The sequence below is a fragment of the Periplaneta americana genome, chromosome 8 (genome assembly GCF_040183065.1).
Source record: "Periplaneta americana isolate PAMFEO1 chromosome 8, P.americana_PAMFEO1_priV1, whole genome shotgun sequence".
NCBI lineage: Eukaryota > Metazoa > Arthropoda > Insecta > Blattodea > Blattidae > Periplaneta > Periplaneta americana.
Genome location: NC_091124.1, coordinates 122,231,622 through 122,259,177, shown reverse-complemented (window position 1 = coordinate 122,259,177; position 27,556 = coordinate 122,231,622). Strand labels below are relative to the sequence as shown.

Here is a 27,556-nt window from a genome sequence, read left to right as displayed (position 1 = left end):
GTACTGAAGATCTTTTAACTTATGGTAATGCAGTCATTCAAAATGCAATGATCTTGGATATTTCTGACTAACAACTTAAATCTTTAGGTTCCTTGATCTCGGTCACTTATCATGGCCAGCTGAACAAATTATGGCAGTGATTAAAAAAAATATGGTTATGTGCAAACAGAGTTTAAGGGGTAACTTCATTAATATTCCAAAAACTGGAGGCATTTCTGAAGATCACCGACAAAGAATTATTAACCGAAATGAAACATGATATCACTAAGCACATGTGTAATTTATTATCTTCAAAGATTACTTCCCTGCAATAAAGCCTGAAAACTCTTACATACAGAATGTTTTTGAGTGTGGTGATATACAACAACTCTATCTGAGAAAGAGCACATTCCAATTGTTGACATTACTTGTGATGGTTCTTAACAGTAAGGAGTTAGACGAAAAAGCTTTGAAACAGCTGCTTTCCTTTCGTTCCACATGCTGTACCTTTGTGAACAAATATTTTCAATATTTTGCTATATGAAGGACAAGCATAAAAACAGACCGCATTCTGATCCAGATTTGAGACTAAGAGTATAAATTACTGAACTGGGTTTGGAAAGGATTTTTCAGGACAAAATTTAACTAGGATTTTTTCCATCACATTTAGGCTGAGTAGTTGCTCCAAGTCACATTTTGCTCCCTCGAAATGCAAGTTAGTAAAATAATTAAATTACTATTTTTTTCCCCTTAAATCATTTTCATTTTATAGTTTGCTATTTTCTGTTTTACTAATTATCCAATTACTAAGGCTGATCCCACACACTGCAATCTAGTAAATACACAGTAGAACCTTGCTAGTCCGAACTAACTGGGACTAGGGTCTGTTCGGATTATCGGATTCGGAAATTTCGGATTAAGCAAGGGACAAGAATGCACATTCCAATTGTTGACACACAACTTGACTCTCCACTGTTCAAGGAAAACCCTGTGGAGTAAAAATATATATCGTATTTTTCTTTTTACCTTAACAAACATTTTTTCTTAAAAACACTGTGTCTTATGCTATCACTGCATGCCAATGAGACAGCTATCATCTTGTTCTCAGCCCAAAGCAAGACTACAAATAAGGATGAATCCTCTTTAAGGAATGCAGTGGATAAGGACGTCTGTTTTCCACACCCTCAGTTCACACTTGTACATTGATCCCATCAAGTGAAAGTTATTCTTTATTTACCTATCTTTTGTTGCATCTACTCCCTACCCCAAGAACTGAAGAATTGATAAAGCTGAATAAGAGGTGACAACTGATTCCGAATGTATTCACTTCTGTGATGCTGTAGGTGTTAAGCATTTTTTAGTGCATATTGTGTTAAATTATTTTCAAGTGTGTGCTTTTACAATGTCAACAAAACATAAATCTAGGGTTATAACCATCAAACAAAAACTTGGAGCTTTGAGAATAGTAGAAAATGACGCAATATTACGAAATGTCTCAGTAAATTATGGATTTGGTACCTCAACTGTCTCGGACTGGATAAGATAAATAACATACGGCAGGATTATGAAAGAAGCTCAGTTGGAAAAATTTAACAAAGCTGTATTTATCTAGTTTAACATTTTATGCCATTGAAATTCATATAATTAATCTGAACTATTTAAAATTATAACAATACAATTACAAACCAAAATAAAAAAAACACTGCTTACAGCATAAATTAGATGTGCAAAATGTTGATTATGTGCACTATATAATTCATATACAGTATGCAAATTTAAAATAATAGTTATTACTGCTTCTTCTGCCATTTCCTTTGGGCATTACTAATAATGTATTGAAATGTGAGTAAAAATACAATGTTTTTTCCATTAAAATTTAGAAACACTTCATTAATTTTCTGTTTCTACACAAACATTTCGATACATTTATACTTACAATTTGTTCGGTGGTCAGATCAAACAATTTTGGTCCTAAAATTGCCGGTGCAAAGAACCTCAGGAAGATGAAGCCAGATATCACAGAATATCTTACTTCATTGTTGTCTGTAAAAAAATAAAGTTGCATAAGAATAAAAGGTTTTCATGTAAAAATTGCTTTGTGAAGATGTTCAGGACATCTGCAGCTCTATTTAGTAACTTGAACAGAAATGCATTATGCTTTACTTTGGGTAACCTGTCTATGGCAAACCATTTCGCACAATTCACGTTAAGTTCAGGTCCTAATAGGAGTAATTTTGCTGCCTGCCTATGTAAGCAAGGAAACTAAGACCTGGAAAATATTCTGTACAATTCCAGTAAACTTTTTCTCTGTCTTGCAATTCACTGTCACACTTCAAATCAATCCACCTAAGGCTGTGGTCACATGGCATCCGAGATTTGGCAGATTATTTATTTTGCCGTGAGCAGCAGAATGCATTCATCCAATCACTGAGATCACACTGCATCAGTTTCCATCCAAATACAGAAGAGTGAAGTGCTTTCTTTGTATCGAAATAGATTTTTGAACATCTACACATACTGGAAACCAGTCCTTTGATACAAATGTTACTGTTTGAAGATGAAAGAGATATCTGGATCAATTCAATTTATGAACAAAAAGAAAGAATTTTTGTGCACATTTTTCTAGTTTGCTAGAACAGCCTGAAAAGTTTTATCAATATTTTAGGATGATGCTTGAAATATTGATCATATTAGATTTCAAATAGAGAAGCACTCAGATTTCTGAAAGAACATACTTCCTGAGAAATGATTAGCAATGACACTGCAGTAAGTTAAATGATACAACATTTCATTAACAACATGTGTATTCATCATTATCATTATCACCATTATTAATTTTACTATAAATTAACACTTCAAATTTAATGTTTTAAATTAATGTAATCACTAAGCTCAGCAGATAGCGACAGAGGTGCATGTGTTGCCAATGAGAAGCATTTGAATATTCTTCACCTTATAACTCGTAATGCTTTTGAAATTGCACCTGCCATGATGGCGAAGGAATTGAAGAGTGGAAAAAGATGCCTTGGAAATATGATCTGTACTAAACGCCTCCCTTATTTCTTCTTCCACTACAACTTGTTGCAATTTTAGTTCCACAGACAGTTTTAATTTTAGAATGTAGGCATTTCATCGAGAGACTCAAGATACTGCTGGTTGTCGAACCACAGAACATTCTAGTAAGCTTTGATGTGGTATCACAGTTCATTAGGGTACTAAGTAACATCTTTTCTGAAGACATCATGGCTCTCTTCCGACAAGTTTTGACTACCATATATTTTCAGTGGTCACAGGCTTTTTATGAACAGACAGATGGAGTGGCTATGGGGAATCCCCTCAGTCCTGTAGTTGCTAATTTCTACACGGAATCCTTTGAAGAGGCGACCTTGGAGTCTGTGGTACTTAAGCCTGCCTGTTGGTTCAGATACGTGGACGATATATTCGTCATCTGGAATCACAGAAACAAGCCCTCGAGGACTTCCTAATCCCCCTGAACAGCCACAACACACAGATCCAGTTCACCATGGAGACAGAGAAGGATGATCAGTTACCCTCCCTTGATGTGATGGTCTACAGGAAGGAGAATGGTTTCCTCAGCCCAAAGTCTACAGGAAACCCACCCACACTGATCGATATCTATACGACGACTCAAACCACCACCCCAGACAGAAGAGGGCAATGATGAAAACTCTGTTCAACCAAGCCAAATGGGTCTCCGATCCATAACATCTGGAACAAGAAATCGGCCACCTTATGTCTACACTGGAGGTCAATGGCTACTCCACACGGGAAATTAGAGACAATGCGAAATAGTACCGGCACAGTCTATTGTTCCTAGTACCCTTAACAATTCAAGCTTTGTGACTGTATATACTAGACTGTGGTAATATTACCTCTGTTGTCAAGTGAAGAACTAGCTGTCAATGGTGTCAATATTGCACCATTTATAGCTAATGTTGCTAAGTCAGTGATATTTATTTGTAATAAGAGCAGTGAAGCGCACAGGTATGTTTATTTATTTATACAAATAGTTCTGTGTTATGCAACAAATATTTATTACTGAAAAAGAAACAATTTAAGGGTATTTAACACTAAAAGATAATGTATTTCCACTGTAATTATTGCCTTCATGAAATCATTATTTTTTTTGTTTTACTTAACTATAAAATTATTGATATACATTACCTGGAAATCGCGTACTGGCTAACTCCTTGAGATCATGGAACATTTGGCACATGAGTGAGGGGCAGTGGAGAGCAGACGTTGTGATGGCCTTGAAGATCTTTTCAACGTATTCCTTGAGATTTGCAAGGTTTGTTTCTATTACTGTCAGATCTCTGACTCTTGTAGGATCTATCTCACATGGTTTTCGTTCTTGAAACACTAACTCCAAAGACGGTCGCAATGTATTGTGAAGATAATGCAGACCTGCCAACCTCATCACCTCATCCATCATCTTGGATACAAGTGTGTTACCTCGGAATATTGTATTGGCATCCCTGTGTGACAAAAAAAACTAATATTTGTTTCGGAATATAAAGTATATATATGGTTTCACATGTTAATTAACTAGGTTACCTTTGTTGACTAGTTTCAGCCAGTGGCCATCATCAGAACTGGGTGGTCTTCGCGTCTTCTGATTGCGTTTCCTGTGGGGGTGTGTTTGTGTAGTGTAATGCGGAGTCAAAAAGTGTGTGTGTTCTGAAATTGAGTTGTGTGTTGAGGATTTCATGCGCACCTGCCTGGGTCTGCTAGTTTTATACTCAGACAGAATGACTACTCCATAGTAGTAGACTGCTCACAGGGTTACTTAAAGATAAATGGAGCTTCATAATCACAGTTAATACAATCCATAATGAGACGAAAACCCCGAAAATAAAAATTCACAAATGATACACTGGCAACTCCTTGGAGTTATAAAATTACATAACAGTAATGAAGGGATAAAATACATGATGACTGATCCAAAAAGTGCTCAAGACATGAATTTCAACTAACATTTAAAACTTATATTAATAATCTTGTGAAAATGGAACAGCTCATAATGATTATTCTATGCTCTAAATTTCATTATGTAAAATCATAATTATCTCCTTTGAAATCCTTTAAATACTATAGTCTTTACATATCTACTGGGGGGTTAAAATCGTAATACAGCGAACGCTAAGCTCTGCCCACGACCCCTTTCCACTTTTCCCCTACAAGCTCACCACACACTCTAGTGGGAAAGAGTGGAAATAGGGGTTTAGGGGGGGGTGACATCTAGTGGAGGAAAGTGGAACAAAAAGAGTGAATGCGGCATCTACGAAGCAAAAGAGGAACTTCGTCCTGTCTCCCTCTGTCTCTCTCTCCAGCCTCTCCTTCTCTCTTCCTTGCTTCATGTCTCTCTCTCTCTTTTTTTTTTTTTCTTATGGCTTTGCGGAGGGCAGTATTCGATCCGTTGATCTTCTTAACAAAATGCACGCATACTTTGTGGTCAAGCTTTAGACCTGTCGGCTATCGAGACGAATTGGTGGTAGAAGGGAAAATGAATCTATTTATGTTCAAGGGCACTGCCATAACGTATTGCAGAACTGCAATGTGTGTCGTTGGATATGTCTTAGTACGTATTTTTTGCCTATTGTGTTACTTCGAGGACAGTGCAAAGTTAACAGGTGAGTGTTGTTTTATTCAAAGTATGTGTTAGTTCGAGGAAAAAAGGTAATGTCGAATGCATATTACATGTGGTTGTTGTCTAATGCACATAAATTTGGTTGTATTGTGTTGTCATTACATGTGGTTGTTGTCTAATGCACATTAATTTGGTTGTATTGTGTTGTGTTGTAAAATATGAAATACGTGCGAGGCGGTAGGCAGTGATCCACCAAAGCGGGGCAGATAGTAGAGAGAGAGCAGGCAAGCGAGGTGCCAAGCAGCGAAGGTGTGGATAACTTCCCCTACTGGCGTTCGCTGTATTACGATTTATCCCTATTGGGTTCTTTTTTTTACAATATTTGTTTCCTACTTTGTCTGTTAAAGGCCTTTCCAATATCAAATGGTCTTCTAGAGACTTTTTTTCATGGCGGGTACTTAACTCTCCATCATTCACCCCAGTGTCCCCATCTAGAAGTGACACTCTGAAGTGGTAGTTCTTTTCGGAGTTACTTTCACCATTGCTTATGGGAGATGCACTACCCAGAATCACATAATGATCATGATTACTCGAGCAACAGTGGAACATAAGAAGGGAAATGGAATGCCTTTGCAAATTACCTATCACTAAGCACCATCTTTGTCCACCATAAATTCCATTTGAACCCAATGCCAAGTGTGGTAACCACTAAACCATGAACTCTAATTCATTTATATAATTCTACGAACTAACGAAGAAAAAACAAAACATTTCCAATTGGAAATAAATGTGAAATCTGACGTACGTGACTTTGGAGATTTCCAGGCGAGCCAGTGCACGGATCATTGGCACAATCTGTCCATGGTGCATGAAGACTCTGACGAGAGGCTGTGCAGCATCCAGCTTGCTCGGCACTATCTCGCCCAAGATGTATGCTGCACTTGACGTAACTGGCTGATAAACAAATGACACAGGTTAATGGATTAGCAACCATTTTAGAATACATAGATATATAGAGAAAATCAAACTCAAGTAAACAAACATCACAGAAATAATCATACATATACTGTACCTATGTGCACTTATGATACTTTGACACATTCATTACAGCCAATGCATTTATTGTGCTTAAGTATTGATATGATGATGACTTACCTCAGTTTGTGTACTCTGCAGAATGAGGTGTCGGAGTCGATCGTATACGTGACTAGAGAAAACATGGTCAGCCGTGTAGTGGATTTTGAGTCGCAGGGAACCCAGGCTGTCCTGATGTGTGCCAGGAGGGGTACCAGAATTTCCAGGGGACTTGGTGACAGGACGGTTTTTGGACAACCTTGGCTGCAGGAAATACCTGCAATGTAAGTAATATTTTTAAAATCTTCTTATAATCCAAATGAGACACTTAAACCAGGTACCACTGAAAATATAGAAACAAACCAGATGTTGATGTGGTTGGTAAATACAAATACAGTATTATAAAACAAAGATGATAGTTTTACGTGGTACAATACAGTATACATAAAAAGCCAAAGATAATACATTTATATTAACAGTGATATTTTTATTTTGTCTTATGTTATACTTCTATAACTACAAAGCAATTTTAGTTCATTTTACAGTGGACTAAGTACGCCAATGAAACTGGATTTGCAGTAAACAATAAAATACTAAAGACAGTTATTAAATTGAAGTCCATTAATAATAAAAGTAAAGTAAAAAAGTGAAGTTGTGCCCATTACAGGCCACGAAGACCTACAGGGTAGCAGGATGTTAAAGCTTCTGCCTATACAGACAATCTACATTAATGGCAATACCTCAAAATCTGTGCTTCAGTGGCTGACCATGATAATATCTTTGAAAAATACTGAAGACAGTTATTAAATTTAAGCCCATTAATAATAAAAGTAAAGTAAAAAAGTGAAGTCATGCCTACTACAGGCCATGAAGACCTACAGGGTAGCAGGATGTTAAAGCTTCTGCCTATACAGGCAATCTACGTTAATGACAATACCTCAAAATCTGTGCTTCAGTGGCTGACCATGATAATATCTTTGAAAAATATTGGAGTACAAGAGGTCAAATGACTTTATTGTCAAATGCCTGGCATTAGAAAACAACAACAACAACAGCAGCAACAACAACAGCAACAACAACAACAACAACATTAATGGCAATAAGGATGTCAGTCCTATGTGCCCAAAACCTTTACCCCCATGGAAATAACCCTACTGAGTAAAAACTAGGGTTATAGTGAGACCTAAGGATTTAGATCAATAGAAAAACTCCATGACCCCATCAGGAGTCGAACATGCGATCTTCCAGCTTACAGTGTTATACCATAACTGCAATGCTACCACGTACCCCCATTAATGATAGAATATATTATTAAAGACTCAAAGAAAAATTAAATTAAATTAAATTAACAATTCAGCCTTATTATCAATGTAAGCATCTAATGAAGAGAAATCTGATACAATCTACAGCTTGTTTGATGAAATACTGTATATGAAAATCTTCTACAATTTGAATATATATATATATTGGGTGACACTAATGCCAAAATTGAAAACAAGAAATTTTGGATTTCTGCCTGTGGTGTTAATAGCTTGCATGACTTTTTAAATGATTGTGGAACAAAACTTTTGAGCTTCACAACATCATACAACTTAAAAATAATGACCACAGCATTTCCTCACAAAAACATACACAAAGATACCTGGACTTTTCCCACTGAATTGATTTATAATCAGGGAGATCATAATATATTAATTGATAAAAGATACTACAGGGATATTGTTGAAGTCAAAGTTTCAAAAGGGCAGAACACGTATCTAATCATAACTTAGTCTGCAAAATTAAGACAAGTTCTATATTCAGGTTGCAAAGAGTGAACAATCAGAATACTAATATAAATCATATTCAAAGTGAGGTTATTAAGAATGAATATAAAATTAAACTGGACAAATTTAGTGCCTTAGATAATGAATCAACACATGAAAAGATTTCAGACAACTGTCCTCAATTTACAAGCGAAAAAGAAGTTAGTTTAAGGAGTCTAAAACAAAATTACTTCACATTAACACCCCTCAAAAAAAGAAATAGCATACAATCTCGCAAGTAACCAAGTCAGGAAAACTTTGAGAAAAGCTAAAAGGAATTTTCTCCAAAATAAGTTAAAGAAAGCACAAAGTAATTGACTGAACAACAACATTAAAGATGTCTACAAAACAATAACGATATTTAATAAGAAATATAAGCCTTCAAGCAATGCCATAAAAGATAAGAATGAAAAAACATAAATGTCTTTAAAAATAGCAAACACATTTTGATAATTTACTAAGTTGTCACAAAAACCACCATCTCTCAAACAGAAATTTATAATTTACAACCCTTAAAAGAAAATCCTGGTTTAATTGATGTTAAAATAGTCATTCAGGATTTAAAATTTGGAAAAGTTCTAGGAAAAGATGAAATCATTTCTGAACAAATTAAATTTAGTGAAAATAACATAACCTGCATACTCTAACTTTACCACCACCACCATAACCATTTCACATATTAGACCTAAGGGTCTGTTACGGTCTCTATCCAGTGCTTTTTAGGTCTTCCCAAGTTCCTTCGTCCTCTTGGAGTATAGTGTAAGATCAGTTTTGGCAAGCGATTGGAGGGCATCCTGGTAACATGTTCTTTCCAGTTCAGTCTGTATTGTTCTATGTACTGGGCAATGGAATCTACTTTTAATTCTTTAAGAATGTCTAATTTTAGAAATCTGGAAACAAATCTCTCATGATTTGGGAGGAACAGTCAAGTGATCTACAGAATGCCAAGCCATCAGAACACCTTATTAAGAGCAAATAATGACGCTTTCAAACTTTTTAAACCTCCCCTCAGCTCATTTCTCTTTTGCACAGTTCAGGAGGAATACATTTCTTGCAGACATAATAGTCGTTGGAAAAAGACAGAAGTACACTTCCTTTCCAACAGAGTTCTGTGACAGCACAAACAGTTGACTATTCTATGGACGAACTTCATACAGTATTCAAGGATAAGAATTGCCATTAAGAATGTGTAGGCCCTTGATTCCTCGACCTAAACCCTTGCGACTTTTATCTATGGGGAACTCTAAAGCAAGCATTCGGCATCTCCTTTCTTAATTTTGATGGGTGAATGATGTTTTAGCTTATATTAATTAGTACCGTAATATTTTACATTAATAGTTTGTGGTGTGTTGAATTAGCAATACATATTGTGTATCACAGATAGAATGACATGAATATGAAAGTAGGCAGGATGGATGAAGATGATGGTGATAATGAGGATGAAATGAACCCAGGGCCCGGCATCGAAAGTTACCCAGCATTTGTTGAGGGTAAAACCCCAGAAAACAGACAAATTGTCCCAACCAGGATTCGATCCGGCACCCATTCGTTTCACAGTCAGACACGTTGGCCACTACTCCAAAGCAGTGAACTCTTATCAACAGATATTGTCAATAAAACAATGACAGTGACAGTAATGATTATAATGATGACAAAAATAAATTGACACTGTAAAACCTGATAATAAATAAATAAAAAATAAACTGTGAAAAATATTAAATGTTCTAAGGAAAATACATACCATTTATTGCTGGCTGCAAACTTCTGTTCTTGAGGTCCTCTCAGAGGGATCTTCACTTCACCCAGGAAAACATTGTCTGCCATCCCTGGAGAGTCATGCCACAGTGTCACCCTCAGCTCACTGAACTCCACATCTCGTTCATGATGCAGATTGTAAGTAGTGTCCCGGTCGTGGTTCTGTCCACGACTATTTGGAAGCTGCTCAAACCACCACAAACACATGAGTACAGAAACAAATGCAGTTATGATAAAGTTTTAAAGTCAGTAGAAGCAACTACGATTCTTCTCTACTATTGGACACAAAGTTATTTCTTGTAACAACAGAGAAGAATTTCAATCCAAAAAGCAATGACGGAAGTATCTGGAAATTGGTATTTCATTTGATGTAACCTTTTAAACTACAGGGGTTTTTCACAGTTGATTAACTTACATCATAAATTACGTCTCTACGGTAATTGTATTTAACTTCTCTTTTCAACTGTACAGATTATTATATATTTATTCTGTTAATCTCTACTAATAATAAAGCTAACATAAATTTTTCTGGTAATTTTCACTTTTACAAAAATGTGTAATGAACTATCCTGAGACAAAAAATAGTATTTTTGACATTTTTCTTTGTATGTCTGTCGTCCACTACTGTAGAGTAACAGCTAGCTTGCCTGATGATGAAATGAGCAGACCCGGGTTCAAATCCTGTTGGGACAAATTACCTGGTTGGGGTTTTTACCGAAGTTTTCCCTCAACTTAAAGCAGAATTGCTCGGTAACTTTCGGCATTGAATCTTGGAATCATTTCACCTTCATTAGCTTTAATTCATGGATCATCTTAATAGTTTCAGGTCGACCAGATTGTGGGAGATGTGATTCTGAGATTCGCCTACAGGTGACATCTGTCTGGGGGATCTGTACAGATCCTTGGAAGCCATAGGGGCCACTACAATGAGCTATGGCAGACCAGGAGTGCACCTCCCTCAGATAATTGGGGCCTTGGTGAGTCACAGAATCTGCAGTGTCACAATCTTTGGATCAAAGGATGTAGCAGAATGCAAGCACGTGAATTGCGAACAGATGCCATCGATATGTGGAGGAGGGAGCGTTTACTGACTTATAAAGTGAAAACAACTTAAGGTGGTCTTGCAGAACAAGCTGGAGATAATCATTCAACACCCTTTTATACGAATATCATTGTATTCTATGATATGCATATAAATATTTATACAGTATATCGATGGGCCAGTTCAAAAGCGAAACTCAACATTTAAAGTTTTGAGAAACCTGCATTTTAAAGCTACATGTTGCTGTGAATTATCCAAGGATCACTGAAATTGCTTCAAATTCTATTAATGATGTTTTATATCTACAATAAGTTTCAAATAAAACTATATTAATTGGATTAAAATGTAACTTTTCGTTCTGCAATGGAATTTTAAAATGTTACATTTGTTCAGACCAAATTTATGCATATTTAAAGGAAAAAACTAAAAGTCTTTATATAATTTATTACCATAGTATACCCCTCTTTTAAATTGACTGAGCATATTGGGAATTAAATAAATGACTTTCCCAAAACACGCTATGAAATTTTTCTTATAAAATAATTCTTATCTCGAAAAGGAAGCAAAAACGAGCAAAATCGTATGAAACTTTTTTGTTTGAAATATCTCAAAGAATAATCCCCTGAAATTAATGACATCACTTATGATTCACCATATATATCTGTGTGTGTGTGTGTGTGTTAATACAAAAGTGCAGAGAAAATAGTAAAGAATAGTAGGAAGTGAGAAGAAATGCAGAAAAAGAGAAGAAAAGGGTAGATTAAAGAGAAGAGCTTTTATTCCCCACCCCTTTGCTTCCACAATCCCATAAGACACTTGAGTTGATGCATAACTGGCATATGTGAAAACCTGATGACTTCGGTATTGTGCACTTGTTTCAGAAGATCAATAAGTGAAACTAACTCTGAGTTTGTTCCCATGATTTCGAAAGGGAAAATCCGCCATTACACCACACTAGTACTGACATCACAAAACAAAACATTACCAGCCTTTGCCTAGTGTATATGCAGGGCATAATAAAAACCTAAATTAACCAAACCTAACCTGTCACAGATTCGTATATGCAAGGCATAACAAAAGACTAACTAACCTAACCTGTCACAGATTCGTATATGCATGGCATAACAAAAGACTAACTAACCTAACCTATCACAGATTCGTATATGCAAAGCACAGCGTTGAGTGTACACTAGTGTGAAATTTTCGTAATGTTACCAAAATTATGTTGGTATTACTAAGGAGATGGCTCTAAACTCTTGAAGGTGTTTGCAAAAAACAAACTCAGCTCTAGTTTAGTCGATCAATACTGTGTGATCGATGTGGAAATACTGTGAATTTATCATATTTATATACACATGTGTATATTTATATACACATTTACACGAACCTTCGTAATGTATTTAATATAATAAACCACTGTAAGCTAATTAAAAAAAAAACTACCTCCGGCCACTTAACTATTCCCTCAACTAATCCAATATAATGTTGTCACAGTCATCACCTCCTGTTATTGGTGAAGGGAAATACTCGTCTTCATTTACATGAACCTTCTTTATACTTTTGGTCCAGGAATAATACTCCTTTTTATTTACATGGACCTTCATTATATTTTTCTCGTGTATAACTTATATTAAACCTACGTAATCCAGTTCAAAACCTCGCCTTCTGTCACTTAACTATCCCTTCATCTAACCCAATCTAAACTTATCACAGTCCTCACATCCTGTCCCTTTCGTCTTTATATACACGAACCTTCATTATACTTTTGGTCCAAGGAAAATACTCGTTTTTATTTACAGAAACTTTCATTGTACTTTTCGTACAGGGAAAATAATCGTTTTTATTTACGCAAACCTTCAATAAAAATATCAAATGAATAATATATTAAACATATTGTAACCTAATTAAAACCTCGTTTCCTGTCACTTAACTATCCCCTCATCTAATCCAGTTTCATCTTGTCACAGTCCTTGCCTCATGTTCTTTTGTTCCAGGGAAATATTCGTTTTTATTACACGAACGTTCATAGTACTTTTGGTCCAGGGAAAATACTAGTTTTTATTTACATGAGCCTTCAGATGCATAATATATTTAACCTACTGTAAGTTAAAAACCTCGCGCCTCCTGTCACTTGGCTATCCAATCATATAACCCAATCTAATAACCTTGCCAGTCCTCGCCTCATGTCTTGTTGCTCGAGGGGAAAATATTCGTCTTTATTTATACGAGCCTGCATTACATTTTTCGTTGTCTTTATTACTTGTAATACATATATCTTGCATTTTGTTTTCTTCCATCTTAATGAAGCAAGCCAATATCCAAGCGTAGAATTCACGTAATGTTGCCATTGGTAGGTTGAAAGACTATAAAAGGAAATGTCTGTGGTGAATATTGCCAGCACTGAGTGCTGGCTTATCATTGGATGCTCTAGCAGATGACTATTTCTCACGGCAAAGCATTCATGGCCATATACTGACAGAAAATAAGAATAACGAAGATCATAATTAGGCTTTTGGGTAATCCACAGTGTCCTGAAACTTGATATTTCCAACGTTTCAGAAAATATAATAGATTCAAGTCAATGATATTTATTTGTAAGAAGTGCAAGAAAATGCATGGGTATGGCAAGTATTCAATATAAATTCAAACTATATTATATTTTTCTTAAAATATTGATGTAATGGCAAAGTTCTCGATATATTATTTGGGCCCCTTTCCCCCTCAAGATCTCTCTCTCACACGAACACGCTAATTAGAGAGATTAATTGTAATTCTTTATTTAACATCTATCTGAATTATAGAGGCTACTGAGAAACATTAAGGATTTAATTATAACTGGAATTCTTTATTTAACGTCCTTTTAAACTACAGAGGCCATTCAGAGACGATAAAATGATATCTATACTTGTAATTTTTTTAACATTTTTAAATCTGATGGTATACTGGTATGCTCGGAACTTAAATCACCAAGAACCTGGCAATAGTACTATTCCCAACAGAATGTGCAAATTTGAAATTTTTTGTCGAGAAAATCAATTGTAATAACAATGTGAATTCTTAACTTTTGACACTCCATTTAATCTCATATTCATAGTAGAAACTAAATGTTCCTATGTCAAAATATTACCTTATGCTGTCACCTCACGAAAATTTGTCATAGCAGAGGACTGGGGTATGCTGGATATTTAAATACCTCCGGACTTAAATTTTGAGTAATGTTTTTTTTTCTCATAGTAAAACAAATAAGCCGTCACTTAATTTTTTTTTTTTTACATAGTGTTTCCTTTCCAAAGTTTAATAGTTGAGTATTCAAAATTATGTTATTGTATTCAGCAATAGTACTAATCAAATGTTTTAGCATTACACAGTAGATAGTTTGTGTTATGTTTTATGTATACAAGGAAATGTAAGCTATGTTTGTCTGAAGACAATACTCATATTTATTATGTTAGGGTTTATCTGATTAAAAGAGCATATGAATTAGGTCACTGAACATAGTGTAGTGTAACATGCTTTCCATACTCTTATCTAGCATTTCTCGAAATCTCATTCCATTATCAAGCAAGTGTCCTTGTGTACTCTGACAGATAAGACGAACAATAAAATAACTTTATGAATGGAGGATCAGTAAGGAAAATATAGAGATTATATATGACGAACATAAAACAGTGAAGTTGTATGGCCATATGTATGATTATTCTTCTTAAAAATATTAATATAACACTGTAATCATTTCGATAGGGTGGGCCATAATGAACATAAACATCACATGCATGCACAACACAGACACAAAAACAATATACTCTTAAAAAAAAAAAAAAAAGTAGACAAAAAAGGGAAATACAGGGACAAAATCTGAAAGAGCATGAGGAAGAAAAGAATACTTATGGTACAGGTTAAGGATGAAAGATGAGACAAGCACACATGGACTTTGGTCATTGAATGGGCACACTTTCACATGGGTGAGAAGTAGCCAGTAAATTTTACCTGGAACCCTCTATCAGAGACAAGGTTCTGTACATGCTGTAAATCCAGCTTTACTTTTTTAGGGAAGCCATGCTAAGAATTTGATCGCTCTTGACTTGTTTGAACCTATAACCTTGGATCCATTAACAAGCATAATATTCACTTGACCATCTAGAAAGACGAAGAGGCTTAGGAGGGGGAGGGTAAGAAAGAGAAGGCGAGGAAGAAAAATACAATAGATCAACAAAAGAAATTAACATACCTCAAACACTAATACTTCATCAAAATGTGGAGACACGGTTTTTTTTTTCACTTTTGTTCGTTTAGATTCCTGCTTGCTGTTAGAGTAGCACATTGTTACAGTTGCAAAAGGATCACAGCTTCCATTCTTTATAGTAAGATCACTGCATTCAATCAACCTGAAACCACAATAAAAACAATACCAGTAATAAATATGACACACATTTAAGTTCTGCACAGTTATTACTAAGCTACTAAATTCCTCATTTCCAAATACCTACGAACAATGGCTTATCAGATACAACCCTGGAACAATTTTGTTGATTATGCCATCATGCATTTTCTCATAATATTTTCTTTTTTATTCTGTTAAATTTATTTATACATGCTTTAACATCTGTGGTCACATCACATGTTTAGAATCTTTGGGTATATCAGTAGGCGACTTTTACTATTGTTGAGTTCCTGTTTCTATTGTCGTGTGTTGTAGATGGCTTGTGTTCATGTAACTGAATTAGATTTTGATTAATGTTTATGATATTAGTGAGTAAGGTGATAATGAATAATGATATGTAAATTTGCAATCTGGCATTTGTCTTTGTGACTGAGGGAAATCATGAAAAATCCAGTCACATTGGATGGCTACGGGGTTTGAATTCAGGACCTCTCGAATGTAAGTGTCAAATGTTACTGACTGAGTCAACTCCCTCGGTTTTTCTCTTTATTATTCAGAATATATTGTAGAGAAAATATTATGTTATGTAAAATTGATATCAAGATTTTGACAGAAATGTACATTTAGCAACATCTCGAAAATGTGGTTTGTAGCAAGAGTCTGTCTTCCTCCCTATGTGTAAGGTTATTCAAATGTAAGTTCCCATTTTGAAATGGTAATAACTTTGTCAAATTTTTAGATTTCATAAAAATAAATACACCAATTTGTTCGTAAAGAAATGAGATTTTATTAAAACACGAAAAAATTAAATATGACCACCACATTGTTGTTCAATAAGAAACAGTCTTTCTTCTATGCTATAAACGACATTAATAAGCACATTCCAGGGCATTTTCAATGGCATCCGATATTGACTGTTTCAGTTCCTCACGTGTAGTAGGTCTACTAAGAAATTCCTTTTCTATTAGATAACCCCATAAACAGTAGTCAGCTGGATTTATGTCTGGTGATCTAGAAGGCCAATTGTTTGGAAAATGCCTACTAATTACACGATCACAAAATGTGTTGCACAATAGTGTTTTTACCATCACTGTTTTTGTTTGTCAATTTTCAATTTCTTCGTAGAAATACAGTCCTATTATGAAATGTGACGTAAAACCACACCAAACAGTAACCTTGATATCATGTAATCCTTGCTGAATAATTGTGTTTGGATTATCTTCTGACCATATCCTGCAAATATGAGTGTTAACACCTCAGTTCAATTCGAAATATGCCTCATCTGTCCATTTCTCAATCCATGTAACATTCGATATCTTCTCAATGCATATGCATATTGTCTACTGCATTCGTAATAGCACTGAAGGAGGCCAATTCGAAAATTATTAAAATTACTCTCCTACAATATCCATGTGCACATGCAATCTGGGGAAAATATTGAAAGACGTAGGTTTAAAATTGCATTTAATTAAGAAGCATGCACATTTTGTGTCTATATGGTATGCAGGGTTTAACATCATTTTCACTACGTATATAGGCCTATATAATAAAATATCAATCCAGTACTTAAGCCTACTCAAAATTGTGGTTCAACACTCCATAGGCACTCATGCTTGCCATTATCTTCAATAAAACTAATCCACCACCTGCTTCAACGCATCTGATGGCTGCTTTTCTTGCCTGCTCATAAGACCATTTTAACAGTGCTTTCGCTGAAATGGTAAGTGGAAGCACAAAATATACTATGATCTCGTCAGTTTTTTAAGAACAAAAATAATAACTTAACCTTACAAATTCTACAAAATATCCTATTATAGGTATCCAACAAGGAGAACTCGGTGTGCAGAAACCAGCGGGTGTGACTGTCTCATGCAGATGACGTATGCTCCCGTTCCCAGCATGCTCTCATGCCTACTGCAGGGGAGTAAGAGGGGTATAGCATGCGTGCCACGAGGAGTCCGAGTTGAGTTTTGGTTGTAGGATACCTATAGTAGTTAATTTGCCATTTTAGCTTGGAAATTGTTTTTAATTCTGTCACATAGCAGCTTTTGTAATTGAGCAACTCATTGAATAGAAAAAAATTGTCGCTAGATGGCAGCTCCTAATGGTCAGTGAAGTCACTTGTGGATATAGGCATAATATATAGGTCATGTTACATGTTTGACCATTGAATGAGCAGGCAGTATAAACAGCCATCGGATGTGTGGATGCGTTCAAGCAGGCAGTAAACTAATCATCCCTGCCTCCATTTTCAGGTTAAAAGGACCAACATCACCAAACAAAACAATTTTCAGTTTACTCATGGCCACCTAGAGCAATCAATTGTTTGCTACCTGCTACTGCTTAATGAAATAATGCACAAGATATCCACCAGCGATTGGTAGCTTTCAATTGCTGCATTAGCTCTCACTTTTAGTGAAAAAGGCATGCACATTTGAGTGCATTTTGTGCACTATTGCATAACCACGTAAATACACCTTATTACAAGCAATGTAATCCGAATTACACATCTCATACACAGTAGAACTTCAATTACACATTTTCATAAGAGTTCGAAAAAACTGCATAAGCGAGAAAAACATATAATTAAAATTACATTTAATAACATCTGAAATGAGAACGAGTTGTCAATTTAGTAAAATTTTTGCAAGAGAAATTTAGAACTTCATAGCTGAGCCATCTCTGAGTCTATAATACAGTAGCCTACTCAAATATATAAGATAAATTCTTGAAGAATGTAGGATTATTTGCAGGAAATCTTAATTGCTGAGCCAAAGTTGGTTTCATATAATATTACATTTCGAATTCCAATCCAGAAAATTTTACGAAATTGACTTACCTTGTCTTTACTATGTGTTCTTCATTTAGTGACTATTATATTAAAAAAAAAAAAAAAGTCAGTTGCACCTAAAGAATAAACTATGCCCTCAAATTCTTCACTTGCATCATGATGTGATAAAATGTTTCACTGTTCCTTAGGCAGAAACAGTGTCATTAAATGACACAAGATTGTTGGAGACAAGCATGGGCAGCTACGAATTTCCACGAATTTCAAAGTGGACCGCATCTTAACAATGAACACATACTGTATTTCAGCGTTATTACATTTTCATAGCAAACCTAATTTGGAGAAAAATTAATTTAGAATGTATAAATAACATTTCGTATCTCCTAGGGTTTTAAAATATATTTGTAAAAAAAATAACAGAAATACAAATAAATTAATGTGGAATATATGGGAATTTTGCTGGGACCTCAGAGAGAGAAAAAAAAAGTGTGAAACGCACAAAAGAAATTTTACTATAATATTCTACACAATACAGACACTTGTGTTATTTTCAAACATGTGATGTTACATAAAAAGCTACATTTTCATCATTATTTAAGAGACAAACGTTGATATCATGTCTTCACATCTTCTGTAAGAATATTAAAATTTCTACTTCAGAATCGGACTTAATCATTCCCATCTTCTACATACCCATACTCATATTCATCTCAAGCAACTGTTCAAATGAAGAATGCTATTAGCAAGACAGTACATTTTTCTCTGGAGCAGTAATGAGATGGTGGTGGTGATGATTATGATTATGACGATGATGGAGAATTTGTGAAATGATGGCAGGGGAAAGGATTTTACTTCCTTGCAGCTGCTGCCACTAACCTTACAGTAACCCTGTTGTTCTGTTGCTCGATGTCATTGTGACCCTTCAGAACTGGTTCCAGCTTCACTTCGATATTTGCTTTACCCTGTAAAGTAAATATAAGTGCAGTGATACAGTAACCTATATATCTCCATTAAGAAATTATTAAAATGTGAATACTTTTACTTCTGAAAAGGTAATACATTCAACTGGGCCTGTTATGTCATCCTCCGAAGGTGAGACAATTATTAAGGATTTTAGAACTGTTGAAGACACATCTCTTCAAGTAAAGAGGAAAGTAATGGGAAAGAGAAGAAAGAAGGATGTAATGAATGTACGAAGGAATTAAAACATAAGAAAGGCAGAAACTGAGAAGTAAGAAATAAAAAGAAAACAGAAATAAACAAAAATATAAAGAAAATAACGAAAGAAAGAAACAAGAAAAGAAGGAGTGAAGGAAAAAACTTCGTCATAGTCCAATCACCATTAACTGTCAAATTGTACAAGATTTAATTTTTAGATTGAGATTGAGATTCATTAACCTTTAAATACCGGGATGTTTAAATCCCTGAGCTGGTGACCTATCAGGGCTTTTAATACGGTTTTTAAATGCTGTATGCAATGTTCTCGAAAATAATTATTTTCTTGAAAATTATAAGACATAAAATTCTAGTCATTGTGGTATACCTGGAAACGAGAAAGTCGATAATATTGCAAAACGGCAACATATTTGCAACCAAGACCTCTTCAAGTGATATCCTATCCAGTGCTTTTGCTTCAGTAAAGTCTCATTTTACAAACCTATGGATCAACAATTGGCTCTCTTCTGACAAAGGAAAAATTTTACATTCTGTACAAAAGAAACCAAATGACCTGGAAATGTACAAAAACTTGCCCAGACATGTTCAAACATTTTAACAAGAGCCAGAACAGGTCACATTGTCACACAATTGTACCTACACTGATTTCATTTCTGATAATCGTACTTGTCTGTGGTGTAATAATCATGATGAAGATCTGGAACACATTCTTTTATACTGTCCATCCATAAACCACAAAAGAAGTAAATTAAAATCATCAGTACCAGTTGCAGAAGACACAGCTCTGCAGTATATATAGACTACACCCTACCTCTGGCTACTAGCAACAGGCATCTATAATGAACACCAATCAAAATACCCCTCATTTCTCGTGAAAAACAACAACTGAATAGACTACAGTAGACTATAGTGGACTTTATGTTGTCAGCAAACAGCTGGATACATGAAGAAGATTGAGAAGACGTAAAATTAAGAGATAAATTCTGAAAGCATTATGAATGTTTGCATATTACTACAGTCTGAATTATTTACTTCCATTTATTTTTCTGTCAATTCTCTTGTTTAAAAAATGTTAAGTTACCATTTATTTTATAGTGTATGGGAACATATTTCATCATGTAACCTTGCATTATGCATCGTGTATCCCTGCTTTACTGTGTTCTAAGTTAATTCCTTTTCTGAATGACCCTTTTCCGGTATAGTTTGAGTGAAGACGAAAGGGGCAGTGGCCATTATACTGTAATTTATAGCCTACAGCTGCCTGTTGAACTTGAAACCTGACATGTGTCGTAGTCCCTAAATAAAGAGTCCTTAGCTGCTAACTTGCGGAAGATCGTCGCTATTTTTCCGAAGTCAGACTATTTTACTGTTGAACTGCAGTGCGTGTCTTCGAGAAAGATTTAGTTTTCTGTTGGTCAACCCACTGCAAATACGTACATTCCTTGGTAGCTGTGTGAGTAAATTGAAGCTTTCACTCACAGCAGTCATGGTTTCGAAGAGAGCTTGTGAGCAACAAGTCATGGAAGAATAGTTATCAGTACCACCTCAAAAGAAAAAAAGATGCGTTTTCTGAGCAACAACACGATTGAAGTGGAGGTTGTAGTTGACACTGACTGTGAAGAAGAACAAGACGATACTAAAATTCCAACAGACATGGAAGAACATGACAGTGATACCGGCGGAGATGGAGATGATGATAATGCAGACTGGAGACCATTTCAAGTCTGTGGCAGATACAAGGCTGCCATCAAATTTACTGGAGAGAAGAGGCGTCTGTAAGCATATGCAGCCCCTAATATCAACAGAGAGTCCTCTCCATTTAGAATTTTCATGCTATACTTCACGACAGTTATTCAACTGCTGGGGGTAGAGACAAACTGTTACTACCATCAGCACATGGAGGCAAAGAAGAAATGATGCTCCTTCCTGACTTACTGAGTACGAAATTGATCGATTTTTGGCTATCATCATCCAAATGAGCCATGACATACAGGACTCACTGGGAGACTACTGGTCAACACTTGATCAGTTCCATACCTCATTCTTTACCAACACAATAAAATATGACCAGTTTTTGCATATACTTCGTTTTCTACATTTCATTGACAACACAAAAAGGCCTGACAGGAATGACGAAAACTACGAGACTTGGAAACTGAGAACTATGTTAGACTTATTAAATGACCTCTACTCTAAATTATATAACCCTAGTGAACATTTGGCAATAGATGATTGTACTATTCAAGGGGAAGGTGGTGTTCAAGCAATATATACCTAAAAAGCACAAACGTTTCGAAATCAAAATTTACAAGCTATGTGAAACCACGGGATACACAGATGATATGAGGATTTATCTAGGAAAAAACAGTAAGACTGCGACAGACAGAACGACAGATGTGACAGTTAGAAGTATTACCAGGAAAGCGAAAGACAGCTCGTCATTGTCGTGTGTGTGTGCTGTCCAAGAAAGAAAAGCATAAAAAGTCTACAAGTGTGTGAAGTGTGACATTGGATTGTGTCCCTGTCCTTGTTTCAGAGACTAACACACAAAATTAAATTTATAGATAGGAACATCCGTTGTTTTTTTATATAACATCAGTGTGAATATTTAGTGACAAAACTGTTTCGGAGTTGGAGCTATTAACAGGCACCTGTACAGACAATGACGATGTGAAGAAGATGTCTTACAGTAAAGGAGGACGTCACTCGAATAAGGGCGTACAGAGCAAAATGTAGTTCTGATATAACTAATTTCAATGTTTGTCAGCTGTCAGGTTCATCACAGTCGTGTCGAAAAACTTTTTCTTCACTATTAAATTATACTTTTTCAACCTGACAGCTGACAAATATTGAAATTAGTTTATATCAGAACTAGATTTTGCCCTATACGCACTTATTTGGGTGACGTCCTCAATTGTAGCTGAGTTAACGTAACATATATTATTGTTTATAGTATAAGTTTCCAAGCCATATTTTAGTTTGTTGCAAGAATGTGTGTAGGACAATAACCTCCATAATTATTTCTGCAAGGTGTATTTTGAATCTCAGTCCTATGTTAAATGGTTTGAGATAAACTCACAGCAGTGAGTACTACGTCATGTGTCTGGTGAACCGGACTCACAGCAGTGTAGCACTATAGGTACATCAGGTGTCTGGTAAAGTGGATGCACATGCGATGAAGGTTAATAATAATTATGTAAAATCATGAAAATGAATAACAAAATAAGGCACGGAAACTCTGAGTTATTTTGCAGAACTTTATAATATTGCAACATCTTATATGATAAATGATTGTTCGTTAAATAATCACTTTTAATAGTTTGAGGGGGGAAAAGGAAATGTTAGAAACAAAATAAATGACAGGGGACTTATGAAAAGATGAGTACACTCTATCCATTAATAATTAGATAATGGAGTAAGACAGGTGAGACACATTAAAAAGAGAATGAAGTGAGATTGACTGCATGGAAAACCACGAGGCACGAAGTTCATCTTACACTTGTTTCCATGGTATCACAAGTGATGCCAGAGTAAACTTAATACGTCACAACGTTACAATTTTTCTCTCTTGTAGGTCAGATAGAGACTTTTCACATCAAAATCATAAAAACAGCTGGAAAAAACTTTCAGTTTGCTCTAAAATCACGGAATTCACTTGTATTAGATTTTAAAGTATAGCAAAAGTAGTGGCGTGCCATACATGGAAGCCAAGGGAAGCATCTGCTTCACCTGTTCATAAAGCGAAACAGAAGAAATTTATTGCAGAAGTTATACTTTAATCGTGAGAACTATGAATTCTCTACTCTTAAAATGTCCCAAAATTTTTTCTTTGAGTACCTGTCCTAGTTGAGGCGGATTCATTATTCATATTCTATAGAGAAGAAATTACTGGAAACCATTCACAGTAATGAGGACTACTATGCCCACTAAGCACACTTATATGGCATGGACCTGGGCCAGAATCGAACCTGCAACCTCGGACACAGAAGGCCAGTACTCTAACAATTGCGCCACCAAGGCCAATTCTTTGGTCTTCAAATATATTTAGGTGAGTTGGCTGCTATCAGTTTTATACAATACTTATAAAAATGTGTATTATTGCTTCCCTCACATAAAACTGCACCGCTTGCCACTGAACAAAATAAAAAGTTATAATTTTCATGAAGCTCACAAAATTTGTTTAAATGCTCTCGGTTGCATGATGACTTATATATAGATGGAGTTAAAGTAAAATCGCTTACAGAGTATACAAATATGCACTCATAGAAAAAAGAAGTGAAGGTCGACAATAATCAGAAGAAGAGATCAGTTTTAGCTTATTTGAGAGTTCTATTCCTTGCTTCTTGAAGTCCTTGAAGACAGACAAGACAAGTCTTGTATGGGCTCAAATATGGAAAAGGAGAATTGAGAACGTACAGGAGTGCAGGAGAAAAGAAAGGAAGGTGGCAATGTTTCATAACATTTTTGATATTAGATCTATAGCTTAAGTAACAATTCGGGTATACCTAGGTAAATATTTAACGACAACTAAGTTATAATATCTCACAAGTATTATTTGTTCCACTGTGAAAATTGCCCACAGTCAAGTCATTAACGAGTTAATAGATATAAGTTTATGAAATAATACATAATTCAGTATGAAGAAAACATCAAAATATATTCCCAAATTACCTGCACCTCACTGTCTGCATCAACTGGGAGGATTGGAAACCAATGATCCTTATTATGGTACGTGTGAAGATCTTCTCGTTTTATAGCCACTTTCCCAAGAACTTTGTCTTGCTTTAGGTGTCGATCTCTATCGTACACATATACAGATAGGTAACGAAATCGCCTTGGAACTTCAAACTGGAATTCCTCTCCAAAAAATGGACTGCAAACATTAAAATAAACATTGGAATTTGAACAGTACCTAAGATTGAACTTAAAAAGTACCTAGTTCTCTTAAACAATTAATAAAAAAATGGATGTTTTTAAATGAAATATTCTCCCTTTACATACATCTAGAAGTAAATAAAATAATCATTGCATTATGCAAAGATTTATACATTATCCAGGATCACATTATTACAAATCCTTTTCTATTACAAATTTTCATGAGTACTGCAGGATTTGCTCAAGGTTCTTCATATTGTGCCTCACATTGTCTAAAATCGTGAGAATTTATTTTGTACATCTTTATTACAGTCTTAAGATATCAAATTTCCCAAATATTTGAAATGAAAAGTTTGTTTGTAAAATTGTAGGGGACACACACACAGACACAGACACATTTAATATCTCTTAAATGAATAGATAAAACCGAATGCTTTTCTTCTAAATTTTATTGGAGGGAGGAGTCTTCCAGGGCCACTTTAGGGGGCACAGGAGTGGATCTTCAGATTTTTAAATGAAATCATGGAATCTTTTAAAAATATTCTGTTCCCCTCAATAAACAAAGCAACTTTTATTGAAACATTTTTTTTAAATAAATTGTTGAGCACTTACAATGCGTTTTCAATGAAGTACACAGTAGTAGAAAAGATTACAAAATGAATAAGGAAATTAATAAATACCAAGGTATTTACTTTACATTATGTCATTAAGTGCTCAAAGTAGCCTCCATTAACATCTAAGCACTTGGTGATTCTTGTGGAAAGGTTTTCTCTAACTTTTAACAATATACAGGGGCTAATAGTGTGACAAGCTTCACCTATTCGACATATGATATCCTCTTTTGTTGTAGGTGGTGTAAACACTGTAAACATGACTTTTTATTTTATGTAAGTACTCCCCCAAAAAAATAGTCCAGTGGTGTTATATCAGGTGAGCAAGGTGGCCATGCAACAGATCCAGCATGTCCAATCCACCTATCACCAAATTTCTCATTTAACAGTTCACATGTACATATTGCAAAATGTGATGGTGCGCCATCCTGCTCATACATTTCTCTTCTCGAATTCAAGGGAATGTTTTCCAAGAGGGGAGGTAATTCATGCTTGAGAAAATGGTAATATGAGTCAGCAGTAAATGTGCCTTCAAAGAAGTAAGAACCGATGACAAAGTTACCAAGGATTCCACACTAAACATTCAGTGACCAATGATGTTGAAAAGGCACAATTCTCATCCTCTGGGAGTTTTCAGATGCCCAATAATGCATATTATGCCTATGCGCAATGTTTGAGAATGTCACTTCACCTGAAAATAATATGTGTGCCAAGAACGAACCATTCTCTGCAATAGCATTAAGTAGCCACTCACTAAAGACAACTCGAAGCTGAAATTTCTTTGTGTGAGGTCTTGATGCATACACATATGATAAAGATGGTAACGGTGATGCACTGAAGTGCAGCTAATTCCACTGTCTTTGGCCAATTCGCGTTGACTTATCTGTGGATTTACTTCTACAGCGGCAAGAATATTGATAACATTTTCATCATTCACTTTTGATTTCACCTTCAAGCGATTCTTGTTCTTTATACTTCCATTGTTATGCAACCGTGTTGAAAGTCGTTTGAATTTCATATGAGACATTTGCATCCCATATCTTTCCACTGACCACTACCGCTGCAATTCTATAGTTTCTCCTGCATTCATCTAGCACTAACATCATATTTACTTCAACATCATAAACTGCCATATTTTAGTATCTAGAAGGGTCACACTAAACAATCAACATGGCCAGCCACATATTTTGAGACTTGAGGTGGCTTTGAAATCATAATACTGAAATAAATGGAACTGAAATTGTTTAGAAAATTTACTATGTGTTTAGATGTTAATTAAAGTTATTTTGAGCAATTTACAAAATTATTTAAAGTTAGAGCATGGTTTATTATTATTTATCTGTACTGGATGTGTCTAGTTTCAAATACCACCTTATACCATTTCAGAATATTTCAGTATATAGAAAAAAAATGTTTTAAACAAAAGTTGCTTAATTTGTTTAGGACAATCAAAATATTTAAAAGTTATATCATTGTTCATTTAAAATTCTGAAGTTACTCCACCGGAACCCCATTTTGGGCCATACTGAGACTATCCATGAAACCATCATGAAGGTCCCCTCCTCCGAAAACTGTAGGAATAGTTAGCATTTAGTTATATTGATCCATTTAAGAGATATTAGCTTGTAACACTTTGTGGACCACATTGTATATAGACAGTATATATATTAGTGTCGTGCATTACAGGTGCTATGTTCGATTCAAGTTTGTCGAGTATGACGAAGTTCGATATTTGCTGATGTTCGCTCTAAAGAAGGAGGCCTATCATGATTGTTCCACCCTGTTATGAAAATATTCACTGTCCTTCACTCTCATCTATTCATATTTTAACCAGTTATGGATTTTAACACAGATTTGGGAGTAATTTTCGCATGAAATAAGACGAATTCTGTAATGTCTTGCTTGCCTTTCTCATGTTTGAACATTGCAGGGGGGGGGGGGTCTCTCTCTCTCTCCTCTCCCTCTCTCTCTCTCTCTATATATATATATATATATATGACAGCCACTACTATTTTATTATATAGCCTTAATAAAACATTTATGCTTATACTGCGAGAAATGAACTCAAATAATTTGAAATGCATAAAGAAATGTTGCAAATAAGTGAATTAAAGTCATCGCTCATAATGATGTCAGAAAATAGCTATAAATCCTTAGTTGTATTTGTCCTTACTTACAAATGGATTTTAGAGAACTCAGAGGTTCATTGCCGCCCTCACATAAGCCCGCCATTGGTCCCTATCCTGAGAAAGATTAATCCAGTCTCTACCATCATATCCCACCTCTCTCAAATCTATTTTAATATTATCCTTCCATCTATGTCTCAGCCTCCCCAAAGATCTTTTTTCCTCAGTTCTCCCAACTAACACTCTATATGCATTTCTGAATTCACCCATATCTGCTACATGCCCTACCCATCTCAAACGTTTGGATTTAACTAGAATATTTTTCTAGTATTA

General features: G+C 35.2%; 1 protein-coding gene across 2 annotated transcripts in view; it reads right to left on the bottom strand.

Moving 5' to 3' along the window:
- Nucleotides 1–27,556, bottom strand: part of RasGAP1 (Ras GTPase activating protein 1) — a 102,668-nt gene that overhangs the window by 40,941 nt on the left and 34,171 nt on the right. For both annotated transcript variants that reach the window (XM_069833550.1, XM_069833551.1), the window contains exons 3-10: nt 24,283–24,484; nt 19,312–19,397; nt 15,495–15,651; nt 10,211–10,407; nt 6,746–6,941; nt 6,396–6,544; nt 4,165–4,478; nt 1,916–2,022 (exon numbers count right to left, since the gene is read on the bottom strand). In XM_069833550.1, the coding sequence (XP_069689651.1) occupies nt 1,916–2,022; nt 4,165–4,478; nt 6,396–6,544; nt 6,746–6,941; nt 10,211–10,407; nt 15,495–15,651; nt 19,312–19,397; nt 24,283–24,484 (1,408 nt within the window). The remainder of the gene's footprint in view (nt 1–1,915; nt 2,023–4,164; nt 4,479–6,395; nt 6,545–6,745; nt 6,942–10,210; nt 10,408–15,494; nt 15,652–19,311; nt 19,398–24,282; nt 24,485–27,556) is intronic.